The sequence below is a fragment of the Pseudorca crassidens genome, chromosome 3, assembly GCF_039906515.1.
Source record: "Pseudorca crassidens isolate mPseCra1 chromosome 3, mPseCra1.hap1, whole genome shotgun sequence".
Lineage (NCBI taxonomy): Eukaryota > Metazoa > Chordata > Mammalia > Artiodactyla > Delphinidae > Pseudorca > Pseudorca crassidens.
Window position 1 is genome coordinate 93,752,916 of NC_090298.1, and position 20,279 is coordinate 93,773,194.

General features: G+C 40.9%; 1 protein-coding gene and 1 long non-coding RNA gene across 2 annotated transcripts in view; one reads left to right on the forward strand and one right to left on the reverse strand.

Annotated features, from left to right (window-relative positions):
* The window catches only part of KCNN2 (potassium calcium-activated channel subfamily N member 2), a 327,349-nt gene that overhangs the window by 135,367 nt on the left and 171,703 nt on the right, over positions 1 to 20,279 (forward strand). The window contains exons 2-4 of the mRNA XM_067731458.1: positions 7,842 to 8,040; positions 8,876 to 10,164; positions 10,795 to 10,890. Of these exons, the coding sequence (XP_067587559.1) occupies positions 8,019 to 8,040; positions 8,876 to 10,164; positions 10,795 to 10,890 (1,407 nt within the window). The 5' untranslated portion in view covers positions 7,842 to 8,018. The remainder of the gene's footprint in view (positions 1 to 7,841; positions 8,041 to 8,875; positions 10,165 to 10,794; positions 10,891 to 20,279) is intronic.
* Positions 7,567 to 10,778, reverse strand: LOC137221572 (uncharacterized). The gene is made up of 2 exons (XR_010942066.1): positions 10,189 to 10,778; positions 7,567 to 7,835 (listed from the first exon to the last, which is right to left on the reverse strand). It is a non-coding gene; the product is annotated as an uncharacterized lncRNA (long non-coding RNA).

Genomic DNA, 20,279 nt, shown 5'->3' on the forward strand with positions numbered 1-20,279 from the left:
GTGCACTTTTGCTGCCAACCCTCAAGACTAAGAGTGTATACTTCCCAAATTGTCCCAGATAACCTCTTAAAAACGGCTTTACTCTCATCATGCTATAAGTATTTGTCTGAACTACTGAAGGGTGATGGAGCTAACACATTACAGAGAAATTAATTAATGGTCACAAGTAACCATTACGAGTCATCTTCAGAGAATGCTTTAGTCTTAGTTCCTTTACACTGTCTGTTAGAATCATATGATGACAGTGATTTTTAACTGTAGAATTCAGTACAAAATATACCTGATCTATTACTTATATGTAAGAGAAATCTGCATCCCACAATTAAAATAATAATGCCACAGCTCATTTTTCTCCTGAAATTCTTCTTGGATATTTATTGAATCATGATACTGTTAGGATTTTTAAGCCATTTAGATAGAGGCTCAGAGAAAAAAATTTTGAATCCTCAAATTCCCTAAAATTCATAGATAATAGTCACTCATGTCACTTAGGAAACTTATTCCTGCTCCTCTCTACTTTTATGTAATGTTGCCTTGGCACTATTCATTTTAAATTGATACTTCCATTTTAGCATTCAGTTTTGTTTGGGGATTTATTTCTCTCATCAGTTTTTGACAACTTTCTTGAGATACAATTCATATACTGTACAATTCACCCATTCCAAGTGTACAAATCAATGATTTTTAGTATATTCACAGAGTTACATGACTATTACCACAATCTAATTTTAAAATATTTTTATTAAATCAGTAGGAAACACTGTACCCATTAATAATGAATCCCCATTTACTGCCCCTTCCTCATTCCCAGCATAAGACAACCACTAATGTGACTTTTTGTTTATAGCTTTACCTATTTTGGACATTTCCAATAGATAGAATCATACAACATGTGGTCTCTCGTGACTGGTTTTCTTTCACATATTTCAAGGCTCCTCCATGTTGTAGCATGTATCAGTACTTCATTTCTTTTTACTGATGAATAATATTCTATTGTAAGAATATACCACATTTTATTTATACACTCACCAAGTTGACAGACATTTGAATTCTTTCCAGTTTTTAGCTATTATAAATAATGCTGCTATAAACATTCATGTGCAAGTTTTTGTGTAGATGTATATTTTCATTTCTCTTGACTATATACCTAGGAGTGGAATTGCTGGGTAATACGGTAACTTTACATTTATTATTTTAAGGCACTTCCCAACTGGTTTCCAAAGCTGCTGTACCACTTTACATTCCCACCAGCAGCGTATGAGTGTTCGAATTTCACCACATCTTCTCCAACGTTTGTTATTATATGTCTTTCTGATTAAAGGCATCCTAGCGGTTATGAAGTGGTATCTAATTGTAGTTTGGATTTACATTTTCCTAGTGCCTAATGATGTGTATTTATTTTCAAGTGCTTATTTATCACTATTATATCTTCTTTGGAGAAATGTCTGTTCAGAGACTTTGCCTTTGGGGTATTTATTCTTTTCATTATTGAGTTGAAAGAGTTCTTTATATTTTGGATACAAGTCCCACACATCTATGATTTGCAAATATTTTCTCCCACTCTGTAAATTGTCTTTTTACTCTCCTTTTGGTGTTCTGTGAAGCACAAAATTTTGATGAAATCCAATGTAGCTATTTTTTTTCTTCTGTAGCTTATGCTTTTAGTGTCGTGTCTAAGAAACTATTACTTATCCCGAGATCGTAGTGACTCACCCATATGCTTTCTTTTAAGAGTTTTATAGTTTTTGTTCTCACACTTAAGTCTTTGATCTACTTGAGTTAATTGTTATGTATGGTATAAGGAAGAAGTCCAAGTTTGCTTTTTACATGTGAATATCCAGTTTTCCTAGTATCATGTGTTGAAAAGACTGTTTTTGTTCCCATTGAATTATCTTGGCACCCTGTCAAAAGTCAATTGACTGTAAATGTAAAGGTTTATTTCTGCACTCTCAATTCTGTTCCATTAATCTATATATCTATCTTATTCCATTATACATTATCTTGATTACTATAGCTTTATAGTAACTTTTTATTCAGCAAGTGTGAGTCCTTCAACTTTGTTCTTCTTCAGGATTGTTTTGACTATTCTGTGCTACCTGTATTTCCATTTGAATTTTAGGATCAGTTTGTGAAGTTCTCCAAAAAAATCATCTAGTATTTTGATAAAGATTTGAGAGAATCTATAGATCAATTTGGGGAGTATTGACCATATTAAATCTTCTGATTCATTAATATGGGATGTATGTCCATTTATTTAGGTCTTCCTTAATTTCTTTCAAAAATATTTTTTAGTTCGTGTATAAGTTTCACATTTCTGTTGATATATTCTTAATCTTTTTTTATTGTATTGCACATTAAACTTTTTTTTAATTTCATATTTAAATTGCTCATTGCTAGTGTAGGGAAATACAACTGACAATTTTTTGGGTTACAATTGACATTTTAAATATTAATCTTGTATCCAGAAGTCTGCTATATTTGTCTATTAGTTCTAATATATTGTAGTGGATTCTTTAGGATTTTCTAAATACAAAATCATGTTATTGGTGAATAGAGATAGTTCAATAGATATGTCAAGAGAGTTGTTGGAATGTTGGGACAGGGGTGATCTGCTGCCCTCTGGATAGCATGGTTGTGGATATGAAGCCTAGAATTGCTACAGCCATTTTTCCCACCATAAAGTAAATTAGTCTGATCAATATATATGAAGGAGGACAATGACAAGAAAGTTGCTGGAAACCTGACGATGTCTTAACCTCTGAAACAAACAGCACTGAAGTCTTCCCTAATCATGATATTTGCAGTTACAAGAGCCAAGAAATACCCCTTGTTAAGAGAACTTGACTTGTGAACTTTTGAACAAAAGTAACCAATAGTTTTGAGAAGCACTCGTTCTAAGGAACAAGGGTAAAACACTGTGTCAAATAGTGTGTTTTGTCATTATATTTGTGTAGTATATATCTGTTGTGTTTTTTTCTGTTATGTTGTATCATGTATGTCATTTTGTAGCATATGGATAGAAATAATAGAGAAAAAGTGCTACTAAATTTATAGCTAAAAAATAAAACATCAACAACACAGAATAAAAGTCATTTTTAAGAAAAATCTGGTTTATTGGATGAGGATGAATATGTGGAACTTCAAGATTTATCAACATTTAGAGTATTTTGTTGCTGATGATATTATATTTAATTCTACTTAGAAAAGCATGCTTTTCACCTTTATATGAGTGGGCACCAGCTCTCTCCTTGCCCTAAAGCAATTATTTGGGAGTAGGAATTTACAAATAGTTCCAGAAAGGGAAATAGTAATATAAAGATAGACAAAGGATGATTAATTGATTTCCTGAGCCTGTTTGGCAAGAGGTAGAAAAGAAAAAGGAAAACATAGAGGGTTGATGAATAACCTATGGGAATGGAATTAACAGGAAAAGAGAAAAAAGAGCTAATTCATCATGGATCCTAATCCTGTAAGAGAAGAGAAAATAATGATGGGACAATACATTGGATTTCAGAGGGAAAACAAACTTCAAGAACTTTTGTAGCATCATTATGTTTGAGCACTGAGCCACCATGAAACTTCGGGGATCACCAAGTGGAAGCTTTGACTTCCATACTTAGGAATGGTTTTGCATATCCTTGATCCCACTTTTGGTAACTCTCTACTCCTGCTGTAAGACACACTGGTTTATCTCTGCCTGTGGCATAGAGCCCCACCTCCTTTCTCTGGTTCCCTGCTCACTCTTTGGCACAAAGGGAGATGCAATGGGAAGACAACTCTGCCAGAGCACAAGAGCCGAGAGCCAGGCTGGATCCCTGCAGGACTGCAGGAGAGTTCCTCTAAGCCACAGGGCAAAGAGCTTGTGACTCTTTCTTCTCACTTATTACATAAAAAGACAAAATGGACTCTGTTAGTGCTAATAAGTAGTCTTCAATGGCCTTCAGCTTTTACTATGGACATTGGCAAAAATGAGAAATGCCCAGGCTGCCAGCAAAGTCAGCAGAAGACTGTGTCTGAATAGAGTAGAATCTTTATTTTTTTAATACTTTTTAATTGGGTACCTTGGACCTGCATGCATACAGCACTGCCATTTCATCCACACTTGTATTAGATCCTCATGAATTATTCTGTTGATCAAATGAAGTTAACGAAAGGGGAGTAGTTAAGAATCTCAGAATCCCAACCAAGCCAGTGAGGATATGTTCATGAGGTCATTCAAAGGCAGTGAATGGTAATGATGAGCCACTGCTGTCCATTCCTTGACTATTAGTGGAGTACCAGCCTGTATGAGTTGATAGAGTCAATAGGTAATTTTTCTGCTATGGAGGAAAGGCTAGAGGAGTGTTAAACAGACTCATCAGACAGACTCAGAAGAATGTACTTGAAGTCTGGCTTTTTCTTGCTACTCACCAGCTGTGTGACCTGGGGTAGCCCACATCTCAGGATTATCCTTACCTGTAAAGTAGAGATGATCATAAAAACTTCCCTACCTTGCATAGGGTTCTTGAGAGATGCAAATAAAGTAACACATGAGAAACTGCTTTATAAACTAGAATGTGCTATCCACTGTCTTTTTTATGACTTTCTATTTAGATTCAGGTGTGTGTTTCTAGTTGCCAAGGGATATTTGTTTATGTAATCCGTAGACTATTTTAAAAAGACTTATAGTCAATAATTTCAACCTGTTCACCTATTTAATTGTGTAACATAGTTCAGTTCTGCTAACAAAACTAGTATAAGTTCTATCTTTTTTTTTTTTTGCTGGCACTACTGAGACTTTTATAGATATGCTAATTAGCTGAGAAATGGTAGGAGGCAAGGATAAGGGTAAAACAAATTTGGAAAAGTTAATGAATAGGCCCTAACAGGATAATTAATCCCTGAATAATGGTGGTATTACTTAACAAGACTATCATCAATAAGCTCATTCAGGTCTTGATACTTTCTAGTAAAAATGTGGAAGCAAAAGAATACGTGTAACAATGATATCCTAAAATGTACATTTCTTATGAAGTTAGGATGACAATACATGGCTTAAGAAGAAGTGTTTTTCATGAGACATGTCGGGAAGCAAGGAGCGACTCTGACATTATCCCGAGTCCCCATTTGCACTGACTGCTAAGCAAACTGAGTTCAGAGAGGCTGTGTCTTGTCACAACCCCTGTGCTTGGCACCACCAAATAATTTACTCAACCAGGCAAAGAAAAAAGAAAATCCCAGAAAAACATTTACTGTGTAGGTCAAAGTATCCCTCAGAGCACTCAGTGTGGGAAACAGATGCCCTGGACCCCTGCATCAGCTGTTCTGACTGCCTTTGCAGATAGATCAGAAACATCCAAATTCAAAAGCAATCTTTCTAATCCATAAGGAAAAAAAAAACAGGGAATTTTTACAAGAATGTGACACTGGAAATAAAGGTATTTAACTGATAGTATTTGAAATGTATTTTGTGGATGAGTATGACCTCTGGTGTTAAACTAGAGAAATTCCAGCACTTATATATCTTAATGACAGAAAGAGAAGCACATGCAATTTTCCAAGAGCTTATTATTGGAGGTTATAGGCCCTTGTATTGTCGCCTTTCAATCTTTCGTAATTCTCTTCCTCTCCTTCCCTCCTCACTCTCACAAATATAAATGAGTGTTTACTATGTGCTAAGTACTATCCACATGGAAGAATATTGTCTTTGTTGTTCTAACTGCTTAACTTTACATGTCGCATCTATAATCCTATATATGGGGAAAAAAGCAAAATTATGGTATGCTATATGAAAAGTTTACATATAAGCTTAAAATCCATTTGTTAATTTTATAAAGAAAAGAGGATTGATGAAAAGGAGAACTTCTTAAATGTGCCCCTGTCATAACCCAATAGTGTAAAATGCCCCAAACAATAAAGTTATGAGGATTCAGGCTAAAAGTAAAACAAAGTTGTCGGGGCATCTTGTCGCTTTTCATCACCATACTAATAGTGGATTATTGTACTCCAAATACAGACATTTATTAGCAAGAAGATTTTTTGAGTGTGTGTGATCAGATGATTCCCTGAAACAGAAAGATGATAAATATCTGACTGACTTGCTCTCCTCTTTCTCCATCACAGTGGGTTTTACATAACTATATTATTTCATGAGCTTTTGTAAGGCACTGACTAGGTGGAAGCACTGGTAATCTGAGTTTTGGTATTCTGACAGCTCCTCATTTTGTTTGCCAAATCTCCATTTCTTTCTTACCTTGTGCACCCTTTCCTCCCCTGATCCCCCTCTGTGAGCAGTGGTTAACTCCATCATTGTCGTAAATCTCAGCAAACACTCTGTTTCTACATGACTAAAGGCACTGCACCTAATCCGGTACTAAGGCATAGAGATATACATGGCAAAAGATACAATAATTTTTTCCCTGTTATTTTATCTATGGAACTTCTTTGAAGCTTTGAATTTGCTATTTGAGAAAGTCAGTTTGACAATAGAAGATGCAGCCATTACTTTCTTGTGTTTTTTTGCAGCCATTACTTTTTAGAATGACATTTTAATAACTTTAGAACCTTATATCTAATTTTGTGCTGGTAACAATTATTGTGATATTTGGAGAGGGGATTGATGTAGTCGTTCAACAAAATTTACCAAAGGCTAATGAAAGTATTAATTTACCATGATAAATGTATTTGATGTATTTAGGTTTGGAAGGATGAGTCAAACTTTTTCACTTAGTCAGCTATGCGTAGCAATGAGAAGAAGCTCATATAATTTGTTATAAAGTGAAAATGAATGTATTATGGATTTTGTGCTTGAGTTGAATTTTGTTTCACACCAGAAGGTGAAAATATTTTAATTTGGAAGCTTTCATTGTAATTTCAAATTACTCATTAGAATTGTTTTTAATAGTCATGTTCACCACACAATTCATGCAGAGCTACTCTGCTACCACAAAGATTCTATGATCAAAATTCTAAACAAATTTTATTAAATTACCAAAAATCATCATGGAATATAAAAATAAAATGCTGTCTCCAGTTTTTAGCCATTCAAATTCTATTTTTGACCAAGACTACAGAGAAATGCAAGTTCTGTGGGACTAAAAGCAACCCTCTCCCTTTTTTTCTTCTGGATCTGTTTACTTGCATGCACAAAAAATTAAAATTGCTTAACTCATATCCAAAGGATATCCTAAAATGAATTATTCACTCCAAGGCACTGAAAACGCGAACTCTCTCTTAGGAGCAGGTACGTGGTAAGCAACTTCAGGGTAGCTGCCGAGTAGAATATCAAGAAATTGGATCCAGCTGAGAATTCCAATTACCTAATGAGGGTGATCCGCTTTCACTTTAATTTCTAACTCGTTGTAACTTCTATCATACAAATCATGCTCTAAAATCACGATTTAAAAGGGAAACAAATATTCAACTGGCCAGTGTATTTCATTCCCTTTTCTGGAGACGGGAATCTCAACTTACAAAGAAATACAAACGGTAATGACTTAAGATGGAGCAGTAACAACGAACCCTTGAAAGGGTTCCCTACCGCTTTGTGTTAGTATATCGCCCAAAAGAAGGACACATCACAGGAAATTTGTGAGACACAAAGCGTAATTTTTATTAGTTTATTAGCAAATAAATAAATATTACACCTAACTCTAGCAAAACTCCAGCACTGTCCCCAGGCAGCTATTATTCAGTCCGAGTTATTATTAATAATTTCCTAGCCAGGCTATGACTGCCGGTGTGAATCAGCCAGCGCCAGGCCCCTCTCCATCCGCCGCCCCCGCCGCAGTCAGGGCTTGGCACAGAAGATGCTAGGTGTTTGCGCCACAGTGATCCGCCTTTGCTTTGTGTCTGTGCTGCAGGTGTGGAGGAGGAAGAACAGAAGACAAGCTGGTGGCCGGCGGTCGCTGAGCATTCCCCAGACTCTCGAGCAAACCTCTTCTTCATGGCAGGAAAAGCCCGCGGACCTACCCACTGGGGCGGCCAGAGGGCCTGAGCGCCGTAGCCCGGGACCTGGCGGCCGGGGGCGCCAGCCCCTCATGTTCTGCAGAAGGCGCAAATGTGAGCAGGCAGTGGCGGGGAAAGCCCTCCGCCCCCGCCAGGGGGACCCGGGAAGCCCGCGCGGGCTCCTCCCGCGGACGAAGGGGATCCCCTCCTCCGGCCCCGCCCCCATCCTCCCCAGGCCCAGGCGCCAAGGAGGTTAACCCTACCCGCGCCGCAGCGCATTAGGGCGAGAGCACCGCGCAGCCAATCCCGACTCCCCGGCGCCAGAGACCAGCGGCGTGGGGAAGATCGGTGAGCCGGGCCCGTTCGGGTCTCGCAGCGGCCAAACAAGGGCTCAGGCCCCGGGGTTCTCACTAAGCCCTGCTGCACTGGCTTAGCTAGTCGTCAAACTTTTTCTCTCCAAAGCGGGTGCCCCCGCAGTTATTTGGCGGGCAGCCGGCAGCCCACTCTCAGCGGGACAATTAGGGAGAAGTGGGCGTGGGGCGAGGAGGCTGCTGTTCTGCAGCTCTAAGAGGCGTGCATGCCGGTGGAGGAGTGGCCCGGGTTCCGCACTGTTCCCTCGCCTGACCCCCTGGCTGGGGTAGCTCAACGTGCTGCAGTGCCCGGTGCAGGGGATCTAGACTGCGCGTCCGGCACTAGTTAGGGGGGTGGTGGCACGGGAAGGAGGGGACGCCTGTTTTTTCCTCCTTCCTCTGCAGACCCGCTGCACTACCTGGTGGTGCTCACGGGTGCTCCCAATCAGCAGGTGGAACCCCCGCCCTCACCCTGTCCTGGCCTGCGCCTCCGAGGGTTTTCATTCTGCAGATTCTAACCCCCCCCCGCCCCCATCTCTCTCCCTCTCACACGCTCCCCTAAACCGCGCGCACTGCAAACTCAGTCTTGGTCCCCGCAGGTGATGTCATGCCCATTGTTTTGGTGAGCCCAACCAATTGGACGCGCCGCCTGGATTCTACCGGAGCCGGCATGGGCCCTTCCTCGCACCAGCAGCAGGAGTCTCCGCTCCCTACCATAACGCATTGCGCAGGGTGCACCACCGCCTGGTCTCCCTGCAGCTTTAACAGCCCTGACATGGAAACCCCATTGCAGTTCCAGCGCGGCTTCTTCTCGGAGCAGCCGCCACCGCCACCGCCACCGCTCTCCTCACACCTGCATTGCCAGCAGCAGCAGCAGAGCCAGGACAAGCCGTGCCCGCCCTTCGCGCCCCTCCCGCACCCTCACCACCCCCCGCACCTCGCGCACCAGCAGCAGGGCAGCGGCGGCAGCAGCCCATGCCTCCGGTGCAACAGCTGCGCCTCCTCCGGTGCCCCGGGGGCGGGGGCGGGGGATAACCTGTCCCTGCTGCTCCGCACCTCCTCGCCCGGCGGCGCCTTCCGGACCCGTACCTCCTCGCCGCTGTCAGGCTCGTCGTGCTGCTGCTGCTGCTCGTCGCGCCGGGGCAGCCAGCTCAATGTGAGCGAGCTGACGCCGTCCAGCCATGCCAGTGCGCTCCGGCAGCAGTACGCGCAGCAGCCGGCGTCCGCCTCCCAGTACCACCAGTGCCACAGCCTGCAGCCCGCCGCCAGCCCCACGGGCAGCCTCGGCAGCCTGGGCTCCGGGCCCCCGCTCTCGCACCACCACCACCACCACCACCACCCGCACCCGGCGCACCACCAGCACAGCCAGCCCCAGGCGCGCCGCGAGAGCAACCCCTTCACCGAAATAGCCATGAGCAGCTGTAGGTACAACGGGGGCGTCATGCGGCCGCTCAGCAACTTGAGCGCGTCCCGCCGGAACCTGCACGAGATGGACTCCGAGGCACAGCCCCTACAGCCCCCGGCGTCTGTTGGAGGAGGTGGCGGCGCGTCCTCCCCGTCTGCAGCCGCGGCCGCCGCCGCTTCGTCCTCAGCCCCGGAGATCGTGGTATCTAAGCCGGAGCACAACAACTCCAATAACCTGGCGCTCTACGGAGCCGGCGGCGGAGGCGGCGCTGGAGGCGGCGGCGGCGGTGGCAGCGGGCATGGCAGCAGCGGTGGCACCAAGTCCAGCAAAAAGAAGAACCAGAACATCGGCTACAAGCTGGGCCACCGGCGCGCCCTGTTCGAGAAGCGCAAGCGGCTCAGCGACTACGCGCTCATCTTCGGCATGTTCGGCATCGTGGTCATGGTCATCGAGACCGAGCTGTCGTGGGGCGCCTACGACAAGGTAAGTGCTCAGCCCTTTGCTCACCGTTCCCGGGCCGCAGAGCCGGACACCGGGTGGTTGGGATGGGCGCTGGTGGGAACTCTCTGCCTGCCAGTTACGAGCTTTTCCCGGACAATTGAAGGTGCCCGCCGGGACGGCGAGCACCGCTGAGACTCGCTCCCCTAATCCGCAAGGCAACTCTGGAGAGGAAGCTTTTCCGCGCGCAAAGTTCTGGAGGCAGTGAATGCCCAGCGAGTTTGGGCACGTTAAAGAAGTGATTTCAGGAGTCGGTGAGGAAAGCATGCTCTGTTCCTCTCCTGGTGCTCACGATGTCGGAGGCCCCTTTCAAACCCAAGCGCTTAAACTCAAGGATAACTTCCTCTCAGGTTTTGAGAGCCACGAGCTGCGCTTGGGTCTGTGGTGTCGAGGACCCCGTTGCTTGGCCTTCCGGGATCTCCTCTCTCACTTTCCTGTGAGGCCAAGTGATCTGACAGATCACAGAGCCGAGACAGGTGCCCCTACCCCCATCCTCCTACTGGGAATTCAGGTCCCCTTGCTGGGGATTGACCGACCCCCCGGATCTTAAAGGTGGTTAAAAGTGCTTCTTCTTTTTTTTTTTTTTTTTAAAAAGTGCTTCTGTCTGTGTTGCAGGCGTCGCTGTATTCCTTAGCTCTGAAATGCCTTATCAGTCTCTCCACGATCATCCTGCTCGGTCTGATCATCGTGTACCACGCCAGGGAAATACAGGTAACTTCGGGGTTCTGCTGTTTATGAATGACTTCAGCTGGGGGAAGTGCAAGGCAGCAAACGCTTTTTCCAAGCTCTCGTGTCCTTGCTTGAGGTTACAGAAGACACACGCTGTATTCTTACCTTAGCACCTGACTTGTTCTTTCAAGAAGTTAAAAACAAAACAAACAGTGCAGCATGTAAATGTGCAGTAGTTTCCAGGATGTATTTGTTAAACCTTTCAGATTTTCCCCTCTCTTCTTTAGGTAGATCCACTTCTCCATATCAGGCACTGTATTTGTTTTGCTCAAGGCCAGTTATATACTAGCCTTAGTCCGCCAGGTAAATGTGTATTCTTGTCTAATAAACATTTAACAAGATGGGTGGGCCATTATGGAAGATTGTGCCCATGTGTATCACCTTCCATAACTGTAGCTTAGAGAAGAAAATAGGCCCGTGATATTTCTTGCTACTGTATATCAATAAGACAAGAAGAAAACTCTAACCTTTTCTATATCTTACTGTAAAGTTGAAGAAAAAAATCTGTTGTAAATTAAGAATACAAATTCTGTATATCTGGTAGTTTGGTAGATTTTCAGGTACAATCGTTACATTATTTATTAAAAATGTCACTTAAGAGCAAAGGCCACTGCCCTTGTGAGTGAACTTGTTAGGAAAATGTTTGTTTTGTTTAAATGTAGCCAGGAACTCTATTGTTAGATTTGACTGTTACTGACCATTTCAGAATAGTCCGTCTAAAATTCATGGGTTGTCTTTTAAGTTGTTTATTTTGCTGTAGCTTTCAGTTAAAGGAATATTAAGGTTTGGGAATAAAATAACTAGAGTTTTCAAAAATTAAGAGAGATTGAGATTTTCCAGTTTAGAACTTACACTAATATGCATTTTCTGATTTTTTTGGATCAGGTGTTAGGCATTTGGCAGAACTATTAAACCCTCGAATTTAGGCTGCTTTCCTTTAGGAGTTGCCGTTGAATTTAAATAACTTAGCATTAATTATAAGTTAAATTAATTTTAAGTTAGTAATTTGCAAAAACATACTAAATATGGAAGAAACCAATTTTAGCTATTGCCCAAGCAAAATAAAGATACACATGACCCCACATGAGGGGGGAGAAATTACTTCATCATGCTTTCAAATTTGCAAAGACTTTGAAAAGTGTGATTTTGAAGGAAGGAGGATAGAGAATGAGAATTAGAAAGAGTGAGAATATTTAGAGTTAAGTAATAAAACTGCACTGCCAAAACAAGGCAAACACATTTGGACCCTTTAAAATTTTAATAATTCACACATCTTTAATTACTTCTCAGTTTACTATTAAATAATTACACATCTTTAATTCAGCACTAATGATCGTGGGCTTTTGAGATTCTTTCAAACATTTTAAAGTAATACTAAAATGTAACTTAAGCATCATGAGAGTATCTTTTCATTTTGACTTGAAGGGTAGACACTTAAGGCTAGGGAACAAAATAGGTCTAATGGCCCTTTGACTTGGTTTACAGATGAGGTACCTGCAGTCAGAAGAGGTGACCAGCTTGCCAGATTCCATAGCTAGACAGTGCAGAGCGTGACCAGGCCTGTCCTCCTAGCTTCCACCCAGAATGCTTCCTGCTGCACTCTGCTACTGCTTGTTAGCAACCCTGAACATGGACATGTCTTTGTCTGTGGTTCCTCTCTAAATCCAAACGTTTGGTATTTGAATAGGATTAGACTTAAACGGTTTTTCTAAAATCTTCTTAGGTATTTATAAAAATCAAGTAATTTAATTTTTTTTTTTTTGGCTTGAAGACCAGAGTAGTTTTATTTAATCCACCCTAGAAAGAGACCTTGCTGTTTTTTTTTTTTTTTTAAATTAAACATCAGCTTTCGTATTATTCCTGTTCCTTCTGAAAAACACACAGCAAAACAAGCATTCAAGGCGGAGGACATTTGATGGTATTAACACCAAGAACAAAGTGTCTTCCTGAAAATGCTAACCTTTTAAGAATTATGGGGAGATTTTTTTGAAATAACTTATAGGAGTTTGTGAGGACCAAACATTGGCCATTAACATTGGCCAGATGTTAATTACGTGGTGTAAAAAATTTTTGATACCATATTAGGACTCTTAAAACTTAGAGAAAGTAATACAAATAAAAGAAGTCATATTTTTAAAGATCATTTCACACTTGAAAGAATTCCACCCCTGGCTAATTTTGAGGACCATTTCTGTTATACAAATGCATAGATATACTGATTAGAGTACGAAGAGCACGGGTGATAAAAATGAAGACATGAATTCCCCCTCTAAGGGTTATAAGCACAGTGAACCTCTTTATTGTTGGGGCAACATAAACATCACAAAAAGTTATATTTTTATAATTGGAATTATCTGACTTGATACATGGTTTCTGCTAAACCAACCACACTTAAGATAATTTCAAAATGGATGCTCAGGTAATATCATTTAGTTGTTTTGGATGTAGCTTTTACATTCAGTGTTTAATCTAGAGTGATTTTTGTTTTCCTCAAGCTGAAGTTCCAAATTCTTACCTGAGATGCTTTTTTAAAAATATGAAATGGAAAAGGACCAAATAAATGTGGAGACCCTGAGCTGGGAATCAAGAACCAGAAAAAACATGTTCTAATTTATCCAGAGAGTAGTCAGTGATTGCTGCTGAAATAGTTCACTCTGAAACACAGGAAAATCAAGTGCATAGGCTAATGTATCCATGTGTGGAAAATGATGAATTGACCCCTTTTTAACTTATTGATGTCACTGCTATAGATGTGCTTCTTTCATAAGTTTTAAGCAAATAGGTACTTCTCAGTTTACTATTAAGAATTCTAAGTATATAGATTAGCTTTGAGTTAAGGAACTCAATGCGGGGGTTATGCTGCTGTTCAGAGCATGTTCTTGGGCATAGCATGCAGTCTAATGTGACACTTCCTCTTTTTCTTTTTAGCATAGCAGTATGATGATTGGATAGTGAGAGCTAGCTAGTATGGGTTTCTGGTACGTGGTAGGATTTCTTACTGCATTCAGGAAAAGTAAGTGTTATAGCCAATGTTCTGGCTCTCTGCCCACCGGAATTGCTTTAACGAAGCTTGGGGAGGCCCTGACATTTCCATGGAGAACCTTGGAAAGCAAGTCAGTGTGACCTTTTATAAAATGTTTATACACAGTCTATCAAAATAGATGGTTCAGGTGAGTCATGGACGGAAGTGCTTGAATTAAAATAGTGTGATGGAGAGGCTTTGTAAGAACTTAGCTCAGTACATTTCAGCTTTGGTGTCATTTTTTCAGTACCACAGACAGCTCAATGCACCAGACTATAGTTTGCTCATTTCACTAATTACTTTTACATCCCCTCAAAACAAAAATGAAATTACTTTTTTGGAGGGAGGGATCAGAAAGCTTATATAAAATCAGATTTAGTGGGAGCAGATTTTCAGCTAAGTAGATACTAGATTTTTTCAAATAGACATTTGGCCTTACTTTCTGTATTCATCAGTAAAGTCAAAAAATGATGAATAGATACATAAAATAAATTTTAGCAAATGCCTTTGTATCACAACCTTCTGACAAAGGAAAAGTACTATGGGGATTGTTTTATACAGTTTGGAAAGGTCACTTGATACTTTAAGTAGCTTCCCCACCTCAAGTCCAAGGTCAAATAATAGGAAAAACAAAGGCATGATTTCCTGTGACTTTTCTTTTTCTCCCCCCTCTTCTGTAGGGTTGGAAGCATTTGTTTGATGGAATAAGAACAAAACAATGTTCAAGTACTCTTTAAGGTCTTCAACATCGAATAAGTTGAATGTAGATTGCACTTCATCTTTTCAACTTTAGTGTACTCGACTTTCTCTTGTGGAAGCAATTTTAGTTGAAAGAGTTGTTTAGTATTTTGAGATAGGCAACTACAAGATTCTAAGTTGGGAAGAAAACCCCTTGGATTGTGATCTTTCTGGTTCTCATGGGATTTGGCAGAATGGAGAGTGCTATACTTTAAAGTTGAAAATGGTTTTATTTCCTTGGTTTTGTTTTGGTAATAATATACTTATAGAATAAATAGCACTAAGGGAAACACTGATTTTCCCCTGGTATCTCTTGCAGTGGAAGAACTCTACACATTCTCCCTTAAGTCAGCTTTTCAGAGATGGATGATATACATCTAAAAGTGGAAGAGCAGAAATGAAAATTACCCCTTACCTGTGCATGTAGGCCACACAAAGGGGGAAGGAGTGAGTGTGGGCAGGGACCTCAGCAACCTCTGAAGTCTCCTGGACTGGTTGAGGAGGGGTGGCTACGTGCCCACTGAGTAGACTCTGGCTCACCTTGTGGAGAATGGAAAAGAATGCTCGCTCTCCCACTCCTGCAGAGAGCAAGTAGATGCTTCCAGACCATGCAGAAAATACTGCATATAGTTATTATTCTTATTAATAAAATAATAATGACTACACACAGTGAAAATAACTAGTCCAGAAGAGCTTAAAATAAATATGATAGTCACATTCTCAATCCAGTGTTTCAGAGACAACCACTTTTAAATTTCTCATACATTTCTCCAGAATTTTCAAAAATGAATATTTAGTTGTGTTTAGAGACACACATACTGTGCTTTTTTTGCTTAATATATCTTGAAGGTTTTTTATTGTCAGCACATGGAAACCCATCTCATTCTTTCTTAGCAACTGTTTATTATCCCATTTTACGGATGCACTATGGCTTACTGTTAAGCTTTTGCTGGTATAAGCCATAATAAAAATGAACACTCTTGTATACTATTTAAATCTACTAATTAGAGGATACACATATGGCATATACCCAACGGACAGATTGCTGAATCAAAGGGAGTTTGTATTTTAAATGGAAAGTACTGCCCACCAGCCCTTTAGAAAGGTCTTCAGAGTTCTCATTCTCGGCTTCCCTACACATTATTTCCCCACAGCATTGTTAACACTGAGTGTTATAAAAAGGAATTTTAAATACCTTTGGCTTTGTAAAGTTTACTATCTTCCTGAAAAAACATTTTATTTTGGTGAAAAATTCAAGGATAAAGCTCATGGCCTCATAGGCTTATTAGCAACATTTTGGAATATCTAGTGGTGCGTTATCTAATCTGCTGACAAAATGACCAATCCTTGTAAAGGTGCCATCAGAAGCAAGCATTGGCCATATTTTTGGGTTTTTTACTTTAAAAAAAGTTAGAGATGAAGGAAGCTAAAAGAGTAGAAGGAATGGTCTTCGACTGGTCTTTAGGTCTCTCGTATATCTATAGTATGAGGGAGAGAAGAGTTAACTCTTTGACTGTAAGACTGCAGAAGATCATGAAGTGGATACCTTGCCTGAATTGCTTTGTTGTGTGGTGGTCAGCTCCACAACCGCTGTCTATATTGCCAGCAACTTCTACAGAGTTGTAATGAGACTCTCAGTCCCTTTGACTTCGTGTATACCCTGTAGTAACGAAATCACTCAGGGCCAATTTTCTCTGCCTGCCTGTATAAAGATCTCTGCATTATTAATGGATGTGACACTAAATAAAGCGATCCTGGTGTGTTTACAGAGCAGCATCACAAATGAATGAAGAGTGGAACTTTAGGTTTACTGCGAGTGGGTTCGCTTGATCTGCCAACTCGTTTCTGGGCCACGTTTTGTACAGCTCGGAAAGGAGACCACTGTGGGCTGTCATTGTCCCAAACCACATCTGGCAGGGTGGACAGAGGGAGCCTGCACTGATTTAACTTCAGGAAGTTACTTTTGGTCAGGGTACAAAGTGGTTTCACGGGGCCGTTTTAGTGAGAATTTCCTCTCATTAGGAATTATGATGTTTGCTACTTTGGGAGTATATGTTTAACCTGAAACTCCTTTAGAATTCTCTTTATAGAACTGGAAACTGTGTGGAGAGGACCTGAATTGTTATCTTGCCCAGGATCCCACCCAGCATGGAAACTCCCTTTATGTCATCTCAGATAAAAGTGGCCACCCAATTTCTGCTTGATCCCTCTTCCCCTGATGGTCAGTTTGTCTGTACAAGGCTGTCTATTCCATTGCCAGACAACTCTTAATTTTAGGAAGATTTTCCTTATGTTGGGAGTGAAGTCTGGTTTTATTCCTTCCCATATTCAACATTGAAAAAGTTTTTGAGCTCTGCTAATACAATGAGGAATAAGACAGTAAGGTTCCTTCCCTCTTGGAACTGACATTCCAAGCAGGCGGGGTTAAGGAGAGAGACAAAAATTAAGTAAAGGAAGAAAATCCTTGGAAGTTGTGATAAGTGTCATAAAGGGGCCATGAAAGGCTGTGATAGAAAATAATTGGGGGCAGAGCGTTGTACACATCAGACAGGGTGGTCCTGGGAGCAGTCTCTAAGGAAGTGACTTTTAAGCTGAGACATAAAGGAAAAGAAGTTACCAGCTATTGGCAGAGTCTGGAGGAACAAACTTTTCCAAGCCCTCGTGGCTGAAAGGAGTTTCCTGCACTTATACAATTGAGAGCAAACCAGTGTGGCCCAAGCAGGGCGACGGTGGTACTGGATGGGGTGAGAGTGGATAGGCAGGGGTCTGATACTGAAGTGTCCTGAGACCATTACAAGAATTTTGTGATGTTTTCTTCAAAGTGCATGAGGCCACCATTAAAGCACAGAAGAGTCCTGATCCAGCTTATTGTTTAAGCAGACCTTTTGTTGAAGCTCTGAGGAGATTGGTCTGCAGACCCTTGGCAAGTCACATTTAGAGATGACGCTCACTTGGCTTGGGTAGTAGTGGTGGAAGTGAAGAGAAGTGGTCTGATTCAAGACCCAGGTTGGAGGTAGAATGGACATCTTAGGGATTGGGTATGACAGGTGAGGGCAAGAGGTGATGCTAAGATGATTCTCAGGGTTCTGGGTGGAGCATCTGAGTGTGTTATGCTGACAGGGGAGAACTCACATTGAAGGGTAGCATGTGGAATCAGGAATGCTTCTGGTGGAAATGCTTCTGATTATACAAGAGAACCCTGAGTTCAGAGAAAAGGTGTGGAGTGGAAATTTAAATTGGCCAGTAATCAGCGTAGAGACTATTTAAACCCACAGGAATTGATAAAATCACTGAGAGAAAATAGAGGAATGAGAGAAGAAGGTCGAGAGCAGATCAACCTCTGACATCTAGAGGTTGTGTGAAGCAGGAACTAGAGAAAAGAGATAAGAATGACTTGTCCTAGAGGTGGTAATGGGAGTGTTGGAAGGAGGGCACAGAGCTGTTTACTGAATGCCATGAAGTCAGTTAATATCGGGTAGGGAGGTGCCTTTTGGATTTGGCAAGTTCAAGGTCGTTGCTGACCTTGATGAGCAGTTTCAGTGGAATGGTAGAAACAGAACACAAACTGTAATTTCCAGTATAACAGAGTAATTTGATTCCCCCTCTTCCCAGAATTACAGAGCAAACATTTAAATATTGGTTAGGTCCCTTTAAATGCCCACCTAATTAAATAGTCCCCGTTTCTTTGAATTTTCCCAATCAGGCTTAGAATGTCCCTGATCATATTCTTCTGGACTTACTCTGTTTTGTTGAATTCCCACTTTGAGTAAGGTCAGAAATGTACTCAGTACTTTCAGATGGGATCTGCCAGTGTACTTGTTACCTCCGTTCAACAAAAATCCTCCATTGTGCTGACTGTTATTTAGTCTAAAATGGTCATTGCGTCACCCAAACTGTTGCCAAGTACACTTGTAAAATTGTTACTGAACTGAATGTAGGGCTTTACATTTACTGACTCTGTTAAATAGCATCTTGGTTTCAGGTGAGTGTTTTAGCCTGTCAGAATTATTTGAATCATAATTGTGATGTTTATTTGACAAACACTTACTTAGGTTTGGAAAATGCTGTGTGTGGAGGGGGCTCTGGCATTGGAAAGACCCACATCAGTGCTAAATTCTGTTCCAGAAACATGGTCAATGTTAGTGGCTGTTACCCAGTTTTCACACATCCAACTCTTCCTAGCTTCTCACTAGCCATGACTTTGAAAAGTGTAGCTTGGGTACCCATGCCGAAGGCACGGTCAGAGCTGAGAAGTAGGACCTTCTTTGTAGTTAGCCATCTGTTCATCCATGATATTTGGTTCAGCTTTTCACGTACTAACAACTCTCTGAACCCTGACTATCAGCCAGCCTACGTTTCTCTACAAGAATGTCATGAGGACTGTCAGATCCCTTGCTGAAATCCATGTATTCTGTGCAGTCTCATGATCTGCCAGTCTATTCATGATATCCAAGAAGGAAACAAGACTGATGAGCTTATCATTTTAAGCATTATAATGTATTAGGCTTCATGACCAAATGCCTTTTCTCTTAAAAATTTTGTTTTTTTCTCCAGATTATAAAATTAGTAAACATTTATGTTAGAAATCTGTAAAACATAGATAACATGAAAAAGAATATGTTAGTTTAATCTCACCACCCAGAGATAATTATTGTGATATAATGTATTTATATGAAGTAGATGGACCTGATATTTGCTATATATCAGGATAAGGAAATTTAGTGTTCTTTTCATGTAATTTTCTATTCATTTCCCCATGCCATTAAACATTCCAATTTTTTTTGCATCATATAGCTATAAGCAATTTAATCCTTTCCCTTATTTTTGGACCCTTAAGAAAAATTAGAAAGACTCTATTTAAAATATTTGTGTAATAAATACCTTTGCAGATGAACTTGTGTAAGCATCTCTGATGAGTTCCTAAGGAAAAATTGCCAAGGCAGAAATTACTTAGTTAAAGAATATTATTTAAGGCAACTGAGAGTTTGTCAAATGGTCCTTCCAAAGGTTTATATCATGCCTTTCATTTTTAAAGTACTTACAAACCACTTTGTTAGATAACTGACTTGATTATTTTCTGGAGTGTCTAAGATCCATTTCCTGATTAGTATTCTGAGTACTGTCCTCCTTTGTGAATCTAGAAATGTGCTTCTCTGGAGTCTCCTATAGCTTCCTATTTCTCCATGATTTTGGTTTCTAAATCTTGGCTAACCAGGTTTGTAAAAGGGTATTCCTGCTTAATAATTAAAGTTTATATAGAAATGATGCAAAAGCAGTTTTGGAAGATAACTTTGTCCACAGATATTCCCAGTCTTTGTTATTATAGGAAGCTGTAAAAACCATAATTTCTGAAATTTTTCTCTACAAACTTTCCTGCTGAGCAAAGCAAAGCAATCAGACTCTCCTTTGAGTTGTTTACTGTTTTTGCAGCATTGCCTCATGGCTTTGTGTGCTGCTTCTGGAGCCCAATCTGTCTGGGCTTGTACCCAGCTCTGCCACTAGTTAGCTGTGTGACCTTGGACATATTACTTAATCTCTCTGTACTTCACTTTCCTTGTCTGTAAAATGGGGAATATAGAGTACCTCTCTCATTGGGTTGTTGTGAGGATTG